This window comes from Rhinolophus sinicus, chromosome 2 (assembly GCF_057876585.1).
Source record: "Rhinolophus sinicus isolate RSI-liver-muscle chromosome 2, RSI-T2T, whole genome shotgun sequence".
Classification (NCBI taxonomy): Eukaryota; Metazoa; Chordata; class Mammalia; order Chiroptera; family Rhinolophidae; genus Rhinolophus; species Rhinolophus sinicus.
In genome coordinates, this window is record NC_142502.1 from 56252657 (window position 1) to 56271046 (window position 18390).

The 18390-nt window shown below is 31.9% G+C and overlaps 1 protein-coding gene across 1 annotated transcript in view; it reads right to left on the reverse strand.

Moving 5' to 3' along the window:
• Positions 1–1776: 1776 nt before the first annotated feature.
• UFL1 (UFM1 specific ligase 1) overlaps positions 1777–18390 on the reverse strand; it is a 37476-nt gene continuing 20862 nt past the window's right edge. Inside the window, exons 9-19 of the mRNA XM_019743420.3 lie at positions 17153–17328; positions 15763–15942; positions 13906–14026; positions 11470–11586; positions 8377–8494; positions 7072–7238; positions 6857–6987; positions 5885–5965; positions 5489–5574; positions 4808–4988; positions 1777–3969 (exon numbers count right to left, since the gene is read on the reverse strand). Of these exons, the coding sequence (XP_019598979.3) occupies positions 3751–3969; positions 4808–4988; positions 5489–5574; positions 5885–5965; positions 6857–6987; positions 7072–7238; positions 8377–8494; positions 11470–11586; positions 13906–14026; positions 15763–15942; positions 17153–17328 (1577 nt within the window). The 3' untranslated portion in view covers positions 1777–3750. The remainder of the gene's footprint in view (positions 3970–4807; positions 4989–5488; positions 5575–5884; positions 5966–6856; positions 6988–7071; positions 7239–8376; positions 8495–11469; positions 11587–13905; positions 14027–15762; positions 15943–17152; positions 17329–18390) is intronic.

Here is an 18390-nt window from a genome sequence, read left to right on the forward strand (position 1 = left end):
AAATTGCTTTCCAGAATGGGTTATCTTTCTGAAAGACAAATCATCACCTATTTTCCTGGTTAGTCGTATCTTTTAGACTCCCTTGTTTTCAGGATAATGGTTCAACATTTTAGCTTAGTGTGTAAAGCATTCATGATCCCTCCTCTGGTCTCTCCAGCTTTATCATACCCTACCTCCCCAGACCATTTATTTCTTACGTCAGGGTTTCTCAAAGGTCTCATTTCCTATCAATGCATGTCTTAGACCTTCTAAATCTTTTCTCTGCCCAGAAATGTCTGTTTCCCCTTCCCTGGTCTTCACCAGGCTAGTTCTACTTTTCTTTCAGGACTCAGTTCAGGTTATCTGCAGCCTGTTCAATTCCCCTCCCAGCCGGGCAAGACAGTTTGACTTTCATTTCTTCTCCCACAGCAGTCTCTGATTACATCTCTGAAAACGTTATGTATATTAAACTATAATTGTTGAATTTTGCCATCTTCATGAAAGCAAGGCACATTTTTAAGATCTACACTAGTATTCCTGGTACTGAGCTGTCATCCAGGATCCAGGAGATTGTTGAGCTGAGTTAAATTCACCCTGTCCTCCTTTCTTCCATCACACCACACAATGCTTTCCTTCCTGCTCTTCAGATACACATGCAGGTTAAGTTTTACTACTAATCACTGAGGAGAAATAGAGGTCAAATAGAGGCAAGCCTGGTAAAACAAAACACAACACTGGGAACTTACAAAGATTTAATACATGTTTAGTTATTCCTTTTTTAAAAAGTGATGTAAATGGAATAAACACTGTGATTCTGAAAGCCAGAAAATCTGGGTTTATTTCTTAGATGGTTTGGAAGAAGTCTCTCCTGGTTTTATTTATTCTTTGGTTTTGCTTAATGTGACCTTCAAGGTAGAGCAATTTGTATGAATCTGAAGGCCATTTTCACCTCGACTTTAACAGTGCTTCCAGATTTCTGTGGAAAATACATATCCCAGAGTTTATATGTGTTTTTATTTCATTTCCCACATACACTGGGGTAAAGGCATCATAAGTATTAGTCAAAGAAAGCAAAACTTCCATTGTTCCCACCTCCTATTCAACTCACATAAGTTCTTAGTAGAAAAAAATTTTACTTGGCCCTGGGTCGAGTGGAATTTCTGAGGAAGGAATGAACTGTTCCTTCTCAATCTACAGGCCGCCCTATATTATACTATACTTTATTTAGATAATTGTACTTTGACCTCGTCCTTGGTGCTTTATGGTTTGACTAAAGCACATTCTCCAAAAGGTTCAAGATGGTTCTACATTCAGATTAAGCAACTTCATATTTATTATTTTAAAATAGCATTAAGGTCTTTTCTAAAAATATACTGTGATTTTGATAAGATATGCCACTCTTCACTGAATCTTTCTGATGGTTAGAAGGTGGTTTCCTTCACTCTTCAAAAACACATGGTGTGGAGATGGAACACACATGAAAATGAATAAACAAGCATGTTATTCAAGTATCTCTGCTGAATGTGTAATAGAAAGAAGTAGTAGATAAGAGCCTAACTGTACATTTGCTGAAATCGAGCTAAGTGAAAATGTTTACTCAGGTGAAATATTCCATAAATGGCAAACTTTCAAGGAATGAAAGACAGTGAGGACTATGGAACTATTTTTGTGTAAGAAAAACAGAGCAAAATCCTTTAAAGATGTTCAGAATAAGAATTTAAAAGGTAAATACACATAACACATGCATCAATTAATCCTAGTAGTAATTAAACTGGAATCTTCAAAGTACCACCAAACTTAATAGAAACAGGTAACTTTATTTTTAATAACATTCTTAAATTTGCCCATTAAGAGCATTGCAGATAAACATTTAACAATTTTTATTTTATTAAGGAAATTAAATTGGTACATACAAAATCATCTATATAATTTACAAAAAATAAACTTATTTACTGTGAAAAACAAAAAATATTTAATGCAAACAAAACAGAATAGTTTCCTTTTTGTTTCATCGTCTCTTCTACTTTTATTTTCACAAATTAAGAAAGTCTGAAAAGTCTGAATGCTTTTTTTTGCTTTATTGTCTGTGATCTAGCTTGACAAAAACATGGATTACTTTGGTATCTTTTGAAACAAATGATAAAATTCTTAGGCAAAGATAAAAAATTATGTTGAGTGTTTAATATTTTGGAAGCTGAATAAACAAAACTAATTGGAGTGTGTGGTCATAAAGTATTGGTCATATTTCTTCCTTTGCCTATATGAAATACATTAGCAAAAAATTATCAATGAAAAAACATTTTAAATTTATTACATTCCTATCAACTTTTATACGTTTGCAATTATATACCATGTTTCCCCAAAAATAAGACCTAGCCAGACCATCAGCTCTAATGCATCTTTTGGAGCAAAAATTAATATAAGACCCAGTCTTATTTTAATATAAGGCCAGGTCTAATATAATATATGATATAACATAATGCCAGGTCTTGTATTAATTTTGTTCCAAAAGACGTATTAGATCTGATGGTCTGGCGAAGTCTTATTTTCAGAGAAACATAGTAATTCCTTTCGCTCATTGTTAATACTTTGTCTAGAATTAGAGTAGACTGATCTTTGTATTCAAACGTTTTCAAAGAGGGTTTCAAATGCTATATAACGAATTATATAAAATAGTACTTTTTAATATTCGAGATTTAAGTTACTATTATATTTCAAAATAAATTGCTTTCTGATATAAATTCTTGATTAAAATTCATTATGTTGAAATGATACTTCAAAGAAATATTTTGGTTTTAATTAGTTTATTTAATTTAATTAGTTATAACTACTAATCTTTAGGGAAAAAAGGATCTATTTTTTGTAAGGGTTTCTTTTGATTTTTGAAAAAAGAGGTCCCAATGATTTAAATGCACTTATAAATCCCTCTACAACAAATTATTAGGTGCTACAGTGACTACTGAGATAATAAATGAAATTTAGAAACTAGGTTAAAGAAAAATATTTGCATAAAATTCTTAATTATCTCAATGTTAACATGTGCCTTATACTTACTAGCAGTAAATTTTACTTCTTCTCTTACTCTTGTCAGTATCGTGTTTTAGAATACAGCGCAGCAATGCATGGGCCCATCAGGTGTTCTACGCTTGCAAGGGCATCCCTGAAGCCCCCAACCATATAAAAGCTCACTCCTGTGAGGGAGATGGGAGGCCCTCTATCTGCCAGAAATAGAGCGAGGGCTTGTAATAAAATATATATATATATATATATATATATATATTGCAAATTTCTGTATATTAGGTTTAAAGTGTTCTCTATTAATTTTAAAATAAAATACACAATTTTCATTTTTGACACCAACGGGTTTTTCTTTTTTTAAAAATATGACCACATTTTATGTTTTCTCTTTAATATGTATAAATATAATGATGTTACTTGAAATCTAATAACATGTTGAATGAGCTGTATACTAGACAGGAAAGATATCAGAAAATTTATTCTTCACTCAGCATCTGGAACAAAAATAAATCTAAAACATATAATTTTTAGAATTATAATGTCAAAAAGAAAGGTTCCACGGAGAACTCAATTTACAAAAATTCACATTTTTAAAAGATTTACATTAAAAATAACACCATTGTTTTAACTAAATTGTATGTGTGTGAGTGGCTATGAGGGCAGTGGGGATTGTAAAGTGAATATGTTTTATAACCACTCACCAATAATTTTGGGAAAAAATGTTTACTATATGGCAAAAGTAAATTAAGATCATTACTCTTCTGTCACAGATGATTTTCTAGATTTGAGAACAAGGTCTTTAATGGATGAAGAAAGTTCTTGAAGCTCTTTACGAGTAGTACTGCTGATATCTTCTTGTTCTTTGTCTAATTCATCACTCAAGGGATCATCTCCCTGCCCAGTCTTCTTATTTTGATTAACTAAATGCTTAACAACCAAACCTTGATACTTTAACAAAAGAGTGTGCTGGTCCTGTGAAAAGAGAAAGGAGAAGAAGTTAAACATGATTTAAATTTCTGTGGAACAAATTAGGATTTGTTCAACCAATACACATCAAAGGTCTTCATCTTTACAAATCACTAGACAGGTAAGTAGAAAGTTGAATCTGGCAAGATCCTTGCTCTCAAAGAGTTCAGTTTAGGAGAGAGAAAACATGAATACAGATTATTTTAACAGTTGATTTAGCTAGGTTCTATACCCAAAGATATAGTCAAAGTGATGAAAGTTCAAAGAAACCAAAATTACTTTTAGCTGAGCCGTTTCTCAGAAGAATTTCTATAGCATAAGACTTGTTGAGCTGGGCCTCAAAGGACAGTTTAAACCTGAATAAGATGAAATTGAAGACTGGCCATTACCATATCTTTTCAAAAAGCTAATTTCCAAATTCAGAATATTCTTTATCATGGATCTCATAGGATCCTAAAAGATTCCTGAGCTATACTAAGTTTTAAAAATCAATCTCCTAATTCACTGTTTTCATATATGGAAACAGGAAGATGATGTTACCGTGTTTCCCCGAAAATAAGACCCAGCGGGACAATCAGCTCTAATGCATCTTTTGGAGCAAAAATTAATGTAAGATCCGGTATTGTATAACATAACATAACACTGGGTCTTATATAATATAATAATGTAAGACGGGGTCTTATATTAATTTTTGCTCCAAAAGATGCATTACCGCTGATTGGCTAGGTCTTATTTTCGGGGAAACACGGTAATGTCTTACTGTTTGCAATGATTCACATCTATCCATTTAAAATATTAGAATCTAAAAGCTTTAAAAGTTTTAAGTGCATCAAAAGTGTAATACCTCTGGAATTCTGCTATTAAGAAAAGCAATGATCTGCGGGACACATCTTCCAGGTGCATGGAGCATGCTGTGGGTTGAGAACTGAAACAACAGGACCGATGTGAGGTGCAGAATAAGAGCAGGGTCTTCTGTGACTTTCAGCTGTTCAGCCAGGGCTTGTCGATGCTGGAACAGCATCTGCCTAAACAAATAAAAACACAAATTCTCACCAATTTCAGTTCTTACCTTCTGTATTCATTTTTAACTGCTCTAATTTAATTATCTAGTTCCATAAATATTTAAGGGACTTTTTAAATACGGGATACAACCTAAGTGCCATGGATAATATACTAGAAAATGATAGGAAAAAAAAACAATACTGCAGGGACACTTAAAGTATGCCATTTGAGTTGTTGGGATCAAATAGAAGTGCACTGATTTAAATAGGTTTCCCGTAAAGAAGGTCTCAAAGCTAATAAAAAGTTTCCAGGCTTGATCAACTGCAGGGTTAAGGAACTCTGCTCCCATATCAAGATGGGTCAGGGAAGGAGACTGAAATATATTAAGACTGAATATGCCTGAAGGTTTACAACCATTTAGATACAACAGTTCTCTATGCAAGATTCAGACAGTGAAATTCCAATTTCAGATGTGACATATAACACATTTAAGAATTTATTAATAACATAAATTCAACGTTACCTTTCCCTTTTTTTGTCTCCCCTTTTCACCATAATATCACAAGTTTCTGCTGCAGAATCCAGACAAGAAAGAAAGTCTTCTATGCTCTGAAAAGTATTTAATACCACAATTTATAAACAGATTGACAAAATAAATATAGCCATTTAATCATGTTTTATTTTACTTCCTAAATACAATTTTTAAAAAAAGGTTATTTTGTCATTAAATTTGAAATTCTGATTTAGGACTTTAAAGAGGGTAAACTAACCCCTGCTTGGTCTCCCCCTTCACCTCCCAAAAAGCTATTTGAGTGCAGAATGCTGGTTTTCGATTTAGTTTACAAATATTCTGATAAAAATCTACTCAAAGATCACAAATTCTAGCTCTAATATCTAAACAGAATCAAATTTTGCTTACCTTTTCATTCAGGGAGCTATGGAGTTTTGTGAGGGCTACTTTAGTTTCTTCTGATAATTTACTTAAAATTTTTTTTCTTACCTATGGGGGGGAAAAAATTCTTCAGGATTGTGTCTTTGACATGTGATGGATATAAGACCAAACAAAACAAAAGAGAAAAGTATATTTATTACTATAAGACAAGGTTGGAGTTTGTCTTTGTTCTTCAATTTTAGGTCTCAAACTAGAGATAAAAATATGCTAAAAAACATTCTCAAATCAGAGAGCTAGCCAACAGCCAGTTAACCAAAAGAAATCTCTTTAGAGATTAGATTAATTCTCTGTAGAATTAGTCTAAATATTGAAACAAGATAGTGACACTAAACGAAAATGACTGCAAAGTTATGGAATCTGCCATTAACACTGTTAAGGGACTTGCAACTCAGCAGGAAAAGGGGATGTGACATAATGATAATTAGGAAAAAACGAAGCTATTGATTCCAAAGTAATTAAGCATCATTACATTTTTTTTAAATAAATTTTTTATTTTTCAATTACAGTTGATATACAATATTAGTTTCAAGTATCAACATAGTGAGTAGATAATTATATAACTTACAAAGTGATCACTCCGATAAATCTAGTACCCATCTGACATCATAGTTATTACAATATTACTGACTACATTCACTATGGTATACTTTGTATCTCCTTGACTATTATTTTTTTTTGCTATTTATAACCATATATTTTTAAATTTTGTGTTTTTCTTCCTATATAATCTTATTTAATAGACTGGTTATATATTACTAATCCTCCTAGCAACTGTATATACATTGTACCAAACTTTACCTAAAAATTTTATAGATTTTTGTCCCTAACCCTTTCCTGTATTTTATTTCCCTTTTGGACTATTTCAGATGTGAGAAACTAAAATATGCTCAGATTTCAAAACAAAGCACATCAAGAATGGCAATAATATCACTAACATACTTCACTTGTAATGGCTGAAGGATCATCAACTGCCATCATTAAATCCGAAGCTAAGAAGTTGAAAATGAGATTAGTGACATCAGTACAGACTGTCTTTAGCAAGTGCTTGGTAAGAGCAGTCTGTGTATCATCTGAAAAATAAAGGTGCTTTATTAAAATGAATATCCAAGAAAAATTATGAGAACCAATGAATGGGAAAATAGTATTAAGTATACCTGTAAAGAACTTGATCCCTTTTTCAAATAATCGAATATTATTGTATAGATTTGAAACCTCTTCTTGCAAGTCCTTGATTGTGCGCTTTCTACCAGTTCCAGAGGCAGAAGTTGTTGAAGACATGAATACTGAACGTACCACCTCAAGGTAAATTTTATTCAGAGGTCTACACAAGATAAACATATTTTGCTTATGAAAAGGTACTGGATTTACATAGATAAACAATTTTTTCTTCTATGGACATAAGGCTTAAGAAAACACCTCTAGTTTTTTAAACAAATAAGATTAATTTGGAAAATAGTTCACAAGAATTTGTCCTCCAATTCCAGGAATTCTAACTTAAATGAACTCTTTTTTCAATTTTAAAGTACTCAAAGTTACGGCATTAAAGACAACAAAAACAGTAACACAAAAGCTTCAGTTCAAATTCAATTCAAAGCAGCTTTTAAAAATTAATTTGGAGAACAGTAGACTATAAATCTGTTCCCCATCCTCAGGAATAATAACTTAAATTCTCAATTTCTAAAGTACTGTAAAGGTAACGTATTTTTTAAAAAACCCTATTTATGTTCAACTCAGAAAAGATTCTTTAAAGACAAATGACAAATGATTAGTAACTATTTCACCTTCTTACAGATGAAAAATATGATTATGTAATATATTCATGCACAAAAACTATTCACTTAAAATAAAATCTCACTAAAAAAGCTAAATTTCTAAATTCAAAAAGTTAGATGCATTGGGCTACTGGATTGCATTTATAGCAGCTTACACATTGGGACTAATTTGTGGAAGAACACCTGAGTTAGTAATGGTCAAGTTAAACACAATTTTTTGATTTTCTGTATAAAAATAATTAGCCTGGCTCATTTCAAGTTAGTGCTGTCTAAACTCATTCTCTTCAAAGGCATGTTGTGACTTTATCTTCTCCCTAAAAGTGCATTGTGTCAAATCCAGATAGAGAATGCTATTTTCCTGCTTTTAAACTTGACTTTTCATACTATGGAAAAGACCAGCCAGTGATTAGTGCTGGTGGTTTCCTCCCAACTAGGACAGTAAGGTCAGTGGATGAGGACAACTCCACACTCTCCCCTTGTATTTCCCATCCTGCCTTGACCAAAGCACTTACATGTTTGTTGAACTGCCTTTGTAGGCAGAGTCTGGAATTTGGTGGCTAGATTCAATTCTAAGTTTTGAAAAGAAAACACCTAAGATATGTTTTCTATCATCTTGGTGAAAATTTTATTTAATAACTCATTGAATTTATATCACCAAATAGAAAAAAAATATGTTTTTGTACTTGCTTTATTAAATACTCGGCAAGTTCAGAAATAAACTCCTCAGGAGCATCTTGTATGCGTTTACTTAAAAAATCTTCAATTTCCTCCTGGAACATAAACGTGATCTCTGGCTTCTTCTTTCCTGTAATAGAAATGAACAATGAAAAAAAGTAACAACGAAACAAATGAAACAACCTGAAAGCAAATAATTTTCCATTAACATATTTCATAAGGTAGTAATTCACTGCCTATCATCCAGACTGATATTAATTTTTATGTGCATAAAATTGCCAATGTCAAATACCAATGACTTTTAACAATTTAAAAAATAGTGTACATAGTGACATTTCTTCTGAGTAACAATTTTCTAATCTCATTTAATGACTGTTTTCTACAAGTCAACCAGAAAATAATAAAGATGCTTTCCCCTGATTTAAGTTGGATACCGCAAATAGTTAGATATTAAAACAATCAACCAAACGGGAAAAAAGTCTTTTAGGAAAGAATGAATTCTCTTCGTTGAACAATGGATACTGAGCAGAATTTTTTATAAAACTAAATATTTACCAAAAATCAAATCATCCTTATAATTTACATAAGAGCTTTAGGAAAAGTCTTTATAATCAGTCCGCAGCTCAAGTAGAATTAAGCTAAAAATTATCATTTTTGCAAAGGCATAAATAAATCAAAAATTACAATTTTACACCCATTATTTATTTTTGCTATCACAAAGATAATTCCATACTAAGGAAAATTTGTATGCAGCTACTGTAATGAAAATAATTGTTAATTATGGAAATGTTATATCTACTCATTTACTTGGAGTCGTATAAACTGAAGATAAAGAAAGTTAACAGTATTTCCCTTATTAATTATAAAAGTATAAAGGTGATGATATCCAGCTAAATTAGTTACTGAATCTAAAAATAAAACCTTAGAAGTAAAAATAAAATAGCTCAAAAATCAATTTCACTATGCATCAAGATGTAAGTAGTTGAGATCACAGATTTAAAATAGATGGGTACTATTCTATCCATTCCTGATCTTTGACACCAAAGAGCTTCTGATTTTTCTGTTTGTTTCATGCAGGCATTTAAAGTTATTAAATTGTATTTCCTTCTAGTAATATTTCACACTGCGTTGATCCTATATTTTCGCTGAGAACCTAATTACATCCCCCATTTCAGAAATTACAACATGACCGTTTTTCGAAAGCAATGAAATTACATTTTTTAGGTAGGATGGTTTTACTATGATTTTATAGCCCTTCTTCATAATCTATGTATAATAAGAGTATCACATGCCCCATTTAATAATTACTTAAGGCCACAGATATTAGAAAAGTTTTTTTCTTAAATGCACCTTCATTCCCTCCCCTACTGCATCTGGGGAACAGGGAAATCCATTTATGAATGAAAAATTAAAACTCACATAGGACAGTCTTAGTATTATTTTAATTAAGGGTAGAGCTAGTAGTTTCTGTGAAGATACTTCTCCTTCAATTAATATTGTTTTATGCATGATGAGAATAGCTGTTTTTACCTATCTTAGAATACTTTAAAGACAGATCTTAAACAACTATGCTATTGCAAGTACTAGTCAAGTAACAGCTGAAGCCATGTCACTTGATATCTACATCTCCCAGCTTTAACCTACACATAATGAACTCTGTGAAGGAGGCAAAATCTCAAATTATCATCATTTCAAATTTTTCTCCTTTTGCTGGGGAAAAACTATAATGGAACTTATAGTTCCATTAATTTATTTTAAAAATTGAAATATAAAATATTGTAATTTTATTTAGAAAAACAAAGTAGGATGTCTCTTCCTAACTTAACCACACCAAACACTAACAAGTGTAGGAAAAGAAAGAATTATACACTTAATTCTCCCCCTTAGACAGAAGTAACTAACCAATCAAGTGTTACATAAAAAAGTAAATGTGTACAAAATTAATGCTTCTTACTTAAATTTGCAGAAATACTTTTCATAAAATACTGTAATTTGCTTTGCAAAGCAGTGGGACACCATAAAAGTGACTATGCAGCTGAAGCTATGCAAAGTTCTTAATAAACAATGGGAAAATTTACGATTGCTCTATGATCTTTTAAAAAAGTCTGTAAAAACATTAAAAGCTCTTACTGATGGTTATAAATGTATAGGGAAATGAAAAATAAAACTAATATTTATAATTTAGTACATTATAATTTAGCTCAGAAACATGGACAATGGAAGTGTTATTTATTTGTAAAAACTCATAAGGTATAGTTTGGGCAGTGCTTGCTTTGTCCTCACCCTGTAATTTATAATCCAGAGTAAGCATTTATGCCTTGGCAAGTTGTCATACTCCTTTTTTAACTCTAGGTCTGCTTCCAACATTTTATCCTTTGCCCTTTCAATGTTGTAAAGTTCTCTGCCAACTTCACATCCTCTAAGACATTTTCTTCCTTTTTGTCACAATCACTTTCCTCATTTGCGTCAGTAACTACGCCTTTACCAAGTTCCTCTGACTGCACAGCTACAGTCCCCTGAACTGTGGCAATGTCAACATTCCCACAGTCGGCTATTTTTTCTATAATTCCTTTTATTCTTGATTCATATTTTATTTCCAGTGTTATCACTTTTCATTTAATTGCTGTACTTTCATCTTTGTTAGCCAATTCCCTCTTTTGATTATCCATTTTTGTAAAATGTCACATTTATTTATCACTGGGAAAAAGGAGGCAACCCAACTACATGTTTTGTTGTCTGTGTGTGAAGTGAATAAGAAATGCACAGTGATCAATCACTGATAAACTGAAGTAAGTGATGTGATTGTCATAGATCATGATGCACATCTGTTATTTATGTGCCGATTTATGGGCTGAGGACCTAGCATGAAATTAGTACTTTATACAATTACTCACCATTAATATACCCTGGTAAACTGAAATATAAACCATGTTGTTGGGGGATTAATATCATTTAACCAAACTGTGGTAACTGATATTTACGCCCAATGAAACTGCAGAGCAAGGACTTCCTGTACAAGCATATACACCTAACCATATACATCTTAAGAAAATGTTTTAAAAAAATCATGCATATACAAAGGAAGAGTAAAATAATGTTACTAACCAGTGTGAGATGACTCATCATCACTATCATCATCTTTCCTTCCTTTCTTCTTGATTTTTTTAATTTTGTACTCTCTGGCATTGCTACCACCTCCTCCTCTCACACTTCCACTGCCCTCTGGTGGAAAATGACATTAGTTAGTATTATCTAATTTAACTACTATTTTTAGAAAATGATGACACTATATGGTCATATTTAACTTTACAGCAGAAAAAAAAGCCAAACAATTAAACTTTTTGTCACTCTTTAATGTCAAAATTTCTTTATTAAAAGTTTTATAAATTTAATAAAAATATAATAAAATATGAAATTTCTTGAATTTGAGCAACCCACTTAGATAACTTACCTGCTCTAAATGCAGTCTGTTCCTCCTCCTCTAGTGACACCTCTTTTCTGTAGCTTTGTCTGACATTTTCTTGGTCAAACCCATTCCTTTATCTCCTTTCCAACCTTCCCCAAAGTAAGTATGCCCTCATTTGCTCATCTCTGTGGTAACAGAGATGAATATCCCCTATTACAGTATTTCTCAAATTGAATTATACTTGGTTTTGACTTCCTGGTTGAAAAATTATTACCCATGTTTACAAGAGACATCCTGATTCTCCTACCACCCAACAAGACAATGAACTTCTTGAGAGCAGGAAGCATGTCCCACTAATATTTGTATCCTTGGGGTTCATGTAATTCTTGACACATAACAGGAGCTCCATAAATATTTACAGAGCACCAAAAATGTGGAGCAAGAATATTAAATTGGTTATGTAGAAAAATATAGATATCAATCACCTACTGGTTAAATGAAGACTAAAAAAAGAAATTATGAAACTAAAACACCATAAAAGTAAAAAAATGTTATTGATCTATTTCTCTATTACATATTTAAATTTAAAATATCTATTCAACAAAATATGTATATAATAGTGGGATTGAAACATTGAAAACTATTAAAACTATATTTTTTCATAAAAGATTCATTTTTCAATAAAATAAAGTAATTTATATAAAGATCTTTTTGTAAACTCTAAGAAGAATTCCTTTAGATTTCATCAAATCCTACAAGGTCTATTATTTTTCTTTGTTTTTATGATAAAAAATACAATTTTCAAAAGCACAAGTGTAAAGTGAATGTGCTTTTTATTACATTTGGGAACAGGTTTCTTATGAGGAAAACTTTTATGTCTGACATCATTCCATGCTTTGTAATTCAACTATTACAATATAATAGTACTACCACTCAGAATAAAATACCAGATGACTGAATTTTTAAAAGGAAATAAAATAGACTAGTTATACTGACATTTAAATGCAACCAATTAATCAAGGTGAATTTATAACTATATCTTTAAATAATATGATAAAATATGTACGACTGTGAATACTGTGATTTATTCGAGTAATTTACTATATAGTTTTCCTATAGAATAGAAAGAAATTTAAAAATATCATTATTGCAAGACTGTAGAAAAAGGCTTTGAAGAGGAAAGAAATGATTTTAAAAAAATAGAAAATTCCCACAGCAAATAAAAATTAAGTTTTTATAACACATGTTCAATATACCTGTGTTTTTTAATGAAATATGTTGAATATCTAATTTCTGTAACTCTGATATAGCTAAGAAACTAACATTGTTCCTAATATAAGTATTGTAAAAAATGCATGTTAGTTTCCAAATGCAAATTACCAGTATACCAGTGCTACCTAGAATAATTTCCAGTGGCTAAATTTAAAAAAAGAAATTTGAAGAGAAAATATCTCCTTGGAAAATTCATTCATACAAAAGAATATTTATAGAGAATCTAAAATATGCCAGAGGGCTCTAAGTACTAGGGAAACGAGAAAAAAGTGATAGACAAGGTTCCCAAATAATAAAACACATCGCAGTGATAAAAGTGATGGAAAAAAACTGGCAAGATAATATGATGGGGAGTGACTGTGTCTACTATTCCGGTGGTTAGGGAGGGCTCCCTGAGGAACTGACGTAAAGTTGATTTCTGAATGACAAGAAGGAACAAGCTACTTGAAGTTCAGGAGAGAACATTCCAGGTAGAGGGAACAGCTAGAGCAAAGGTTGTGCGTGAGGTGAACAAACACAAACTTGTCAAGTGTGAGAATCAAAAAAAAAAAAAAAAAAAAAAACAACAGAAAAAGCTAAAAAGCTACTGGGCTCGAACAAAATGGGTGAGGGCGGAGAACAACAGGGGTTGGGCCAGGTCATAAAATTAACTTAGTTCTCACAAATAAAACATAAAATAGTCACCAATATTTCCATTTTTAATTTTTATGATCAAAATTAACTCCATTAGCAAAAGATCTGGTTAATATTAGTAGTTAAAGGTGAATCAACCAAATAAAATGCCTTTCAAAGGGCTTAACAGATGCAGAGTTCACTGCAACAGATAAAAAACTCATCTATGAATCTTCTTTGTTAATAATTACCTGTTGCTTTCCTTCTTCGTTCATCTTTTTTATCCTTTTTACTTGTATTAATGCTTTCTAAAATGGAGACTTGTTTCAGATCTTCTTCAGTGATCAAATGAACAGGATTATTTTTCATTTCCTGAAATAAAACATGCTTTTTTTGGTAGGCAAAAGTATATAGCATTACAAAATGCATGAAATAAAAGTTGTTTATGTACTCACATCCTAATTATTGTTAGGTTTCATTGATAATAGTTATAGAGATTTGTCTCACAGTTGCCACTGAGACTATTTCTCTTTGCCAAAAATCAGTCTCTTTACTATTCTTGACTTTTTTTATTGTCAGCTAATGAGAAATCCTATCTGGTCACTGAACAACTGATCACACAGCATCAGATGCAATCCTCTTCAGCAGTTTATTGGCTGGTTTTCCTGCTGCTTAACAGGTGACCCTTGCTCCCTTTGTTTTTGAGACTCCCACGTCCAGTACCATACTGGATACCTGGGATTACTAGAAAGGTAAAATTTCCACCCCACCACCCCACGATAATGCACATATATGAATTGCACACTTAGTCATATAATTGGATTCATTCTTGACCTCTGGATTCATTCTTGATTCTGTTTTTAAAAATTTATGTTAATAACAATGAACTATTTCCCAGTCCAGAAACTAGTTCTTTATCATGGAAAGGTGTTCTAAATCTGTAGTGACAGAAGTCCATTTTCATTTTAAAAATGATTATTTCCCTTTTGATTTTCTAAAGAAAAATGTTTAGAATGTTGACAGTTCAAACGATAGAATGTCCTTTTTTTCCTGAATTTATTTTGGTGGTTGGAGGGAGAAGCACATGGAAAAAAAACAAATAAATCGATGACCACGTTAAGTACTTAAGGTCACAAATAAAAATAATAATATAGCCATTTAGTAACTGGTAGCTAAGACGTATCTGGAATTTTACATGCATTATTCTTTGATTTACATTTATCCTTTTGAGAGTAGGCATCACCATCCTTTCTTTGAAAATGAGGAAACTGGAGGTCTATTTGTCCAAAGTCAAACAGAGAATAAACAAGTTGAAAAAAGAACTCAGGTTTACGGATATCAACCCTGTGCACTTTTCACTCCTCTCTGCTGCTTAGCAGGCCAAATGTAGAAAATTATTTCATTTTTTAAACTATTCAAGAGCTTAAAAAATGAATATAGATAAATACAAATTATTTACATATTTAATAAACTCTCATGAATTTATTAACAGTCTAAGATAAATGGGGTATTTGTGAGGAGGGTTTATAAGTAGATGGTGCTGCTAATTAGAAACATGAGTTGAATAGTCATTAAAACGGACCTAGCATGACCTCTGCTTTTAGATACTTTGCCAGTAGTTATTCTGAGGAACTAATCGATTTTGATGGTAACAAAGACTCTCTTTCCTCAGTAAGTTATCTGGTTTGTATACCCCAAGTAGTAAAAATTAATGAGACTCTGCCAGATTTAGAAAATATAATATGTAGTGATCGATAAATACACTGTGTACTTATGTATATAATCCAAAGATATTGTTTTTGTGGAGTTTAATGTTGGGCCAATACCCTCAGGTGACTTAACTGTGAAGTGTATAATTTCATTTATATAATTTTGATTCATAAAATCAGCTCCCTAAGTTCTAATTTGTATGTCCTGATGGGAATGAAGAAGCAGAAAAATAAATCCAGGAAAGGAAATAAAAGGAATGATGTAGTAAAAGAAAATAACATATAAAACACAGTGTTCATTTTGGATTAGGCTGCTTACCCCATTTTTCAAAATACTCCAGATGATTCTTATATGAGAATTCCTGTTAAGATTAGTAGGTGAAAGGAAATCTGGCATACCTTTTCAGCTTTTTGGTGCATCAGTTCATTGAACAGTTCTGTACAGTCATTTATGAATTTTTCACTGACTACAACAGTGTCGCTAAAGACTACAGCTGAAGGCTGTTTGCTGAATGCTCGCATCACTTGTTGAAGCAACATTGCAGCATCTTCAACTGATAAAGAACTGGGTAGCAGAGGCTAGAATTACAAACAAAATGAAAATAAATATAAATGCAACATAATACAGATAACTTTACATATGTGCTCTCCCTAGATGATCTCATTAAGTCCAATGGCTTTCAGAACCATCTATGTACTGATAACCTCCAAAATTACATTTCTGCTTTTATCATCACTCTGAGTTCTGAAATCATGTATCCTCCTGCTTTCCTAACCTTCCCCCTTGTATGGCTAATAGACATCTCAGACTTACCATGTCCAAACCAACACTGATTTGCACCCACCTGCCTCCAGACTCCCAGCTCCTATCTACACTCCCCATTTTCCCCATCTCAATGGTACCACTCTTTACTCACTTGATCAGGTCCCAACCCTACAAGTCACACACAGTTCCTCTCATGAACATACAAAAATTCCACTATCAAGTCTTGGTAACTTTACCTCCAAAATACATTTTTTTCAGCTCTTTCTAGTATATGAAATTATCATTTTTATTAACTATTTACCCTTAATGAAAGTACCCCTCCCTGAGAGCAGGAAACTTATCTGGATAACACACTGCCAGCAAGTAAAATGGTGCCTGGCACACAGAAGGCACTTAATAAAATTTGTTGAATGAATAAACAGACACTTATATCTGGAATCTTTGTGAACTTGTGTATCTAAAACAAGGAATTTTCTGCTATATAAGGAGTCTGGGCCCTGACTAGTGAATAATGGATTGGGCTCTTGTTTCATTCTCTTCACCTACACTTATCTTTTTGGCATAATAAAGGCAGGTCAATACTGAACCCTGAAGTAAAACACTATCAGTGCTGAAGCAGCTTGTGTTAACATATTAGCAGAGATTAATAGATAAGGGATAAACAAATGCAACACGATGCCTGATGGCAGTAAAGTTGTAAATGCTTGGAAAAGATTGTGAGAAGTCTCATCAATTTTTTATGGCAGGGCTTATATGAGCGTTGTATTGTTTGCTTGTTTGTTTTGAGATTTATAGGATTCTGGATGTTGACTATCCACATATAAAAGGTACCCTATTTCAAAAGCTAGAACATTTTTAAGCATCAAATAATTAAGATTATTTTTGTTATAACCATGACTGCTAGGATTTGGCTCTAAAGCCAACACTACATTTATGTATCCCAATTCTTAAAATGGCTGCATATTAGTGAAATATCAGTTGTAGTTAGTTTATAGAAAAATTAAGAAAAAGAAAAAAACATACTGCAATATCCACCCATGTTCCAGAGCTGATGGCTTCTTCCACTGATGCTTCGACCTGATCCACGAGCCCTTGGCCAACACAAGCTGCTTTTAGAAACAAGAGTTGTGTAGTCTTGTATCTTTTCTTTATGTAGCTCACAGCATCGGGGATTCCAAGTCTGGACAAAGCATCAAATTCTAGAAATATATTACAAAATTGGAATAGAGTTGTCAAGCTTCACACTTAGAAATCTTAGAAAAAGTTAAATTCTACCAAAACCTATTCTTAGTGAATACACTGTATTCTAATATCTTTTTTAAGAATAAAGCATAGAAATGTACCACAGCCTATTCCTTGCTTATGTTACCTTCCCAAATTTTTCACTACTAAATCTATTTGTAGAAAAACTGGTTCAAGTAATTTCTCAATCCCAGCAGTATTACTCCCTGTCCAACTGAGGGGTCAAAGGTAAACATGAGAACTATAGAGCAACAAAGTAGAAAGGGAGGTAAAGGAGAATGTAATGATTTAAGTAAAGAAACAAAAAACTGGTATCTATTTGGCTTATGACCATTAACTAAAGGAACTGAATTTATTTTTCAAATGTTTCATCAACTTAGGACAAAGTAATTCTCCAGTCTAAATTAAATTAGCAAAAGATTTAGGATATAAGATAAAAGTAAAAAATGAAGACTTAAATTTACAACCATTGAAATTATTGGAGATAGCTACCATCTTCTCTTCATCCCCAAATAATCATTAAATGATGTATTCTACCATGCATTTAAAATGTTTGAACACTAATGACTCACAATACAGGTTTTTTACTGAGAAAGCAACTGATCTGTTACGTGGTTTCACTCGGGTTATAAAATATATATTATATATATATATGTATACGTATATATATATACATATATATACAAACATATATATACACACAACATATATATATGTATTTATATATATATTTGCTAATTGTTTTAATAACTAAATTCAATCAATCTACATTATATAAATGACAGAACCTCAGAAACTGAATTTAGAATAACTTCAATGTTTCTGAAGTACTGGATAAGGAATGAAAATGAACACTATAAACGTGATAGCCAATAAAATATTTCTAAGATATTGTTAACTGAAAAACTGGGCAGCTTCATAAAATATAATTACTTTTTATGAATTAAAAAATACTTAAAGTTGTAATAATATCCTATCACTGGATGTTTGGTAACAATCAATACCAGCTTTTGGCGTTT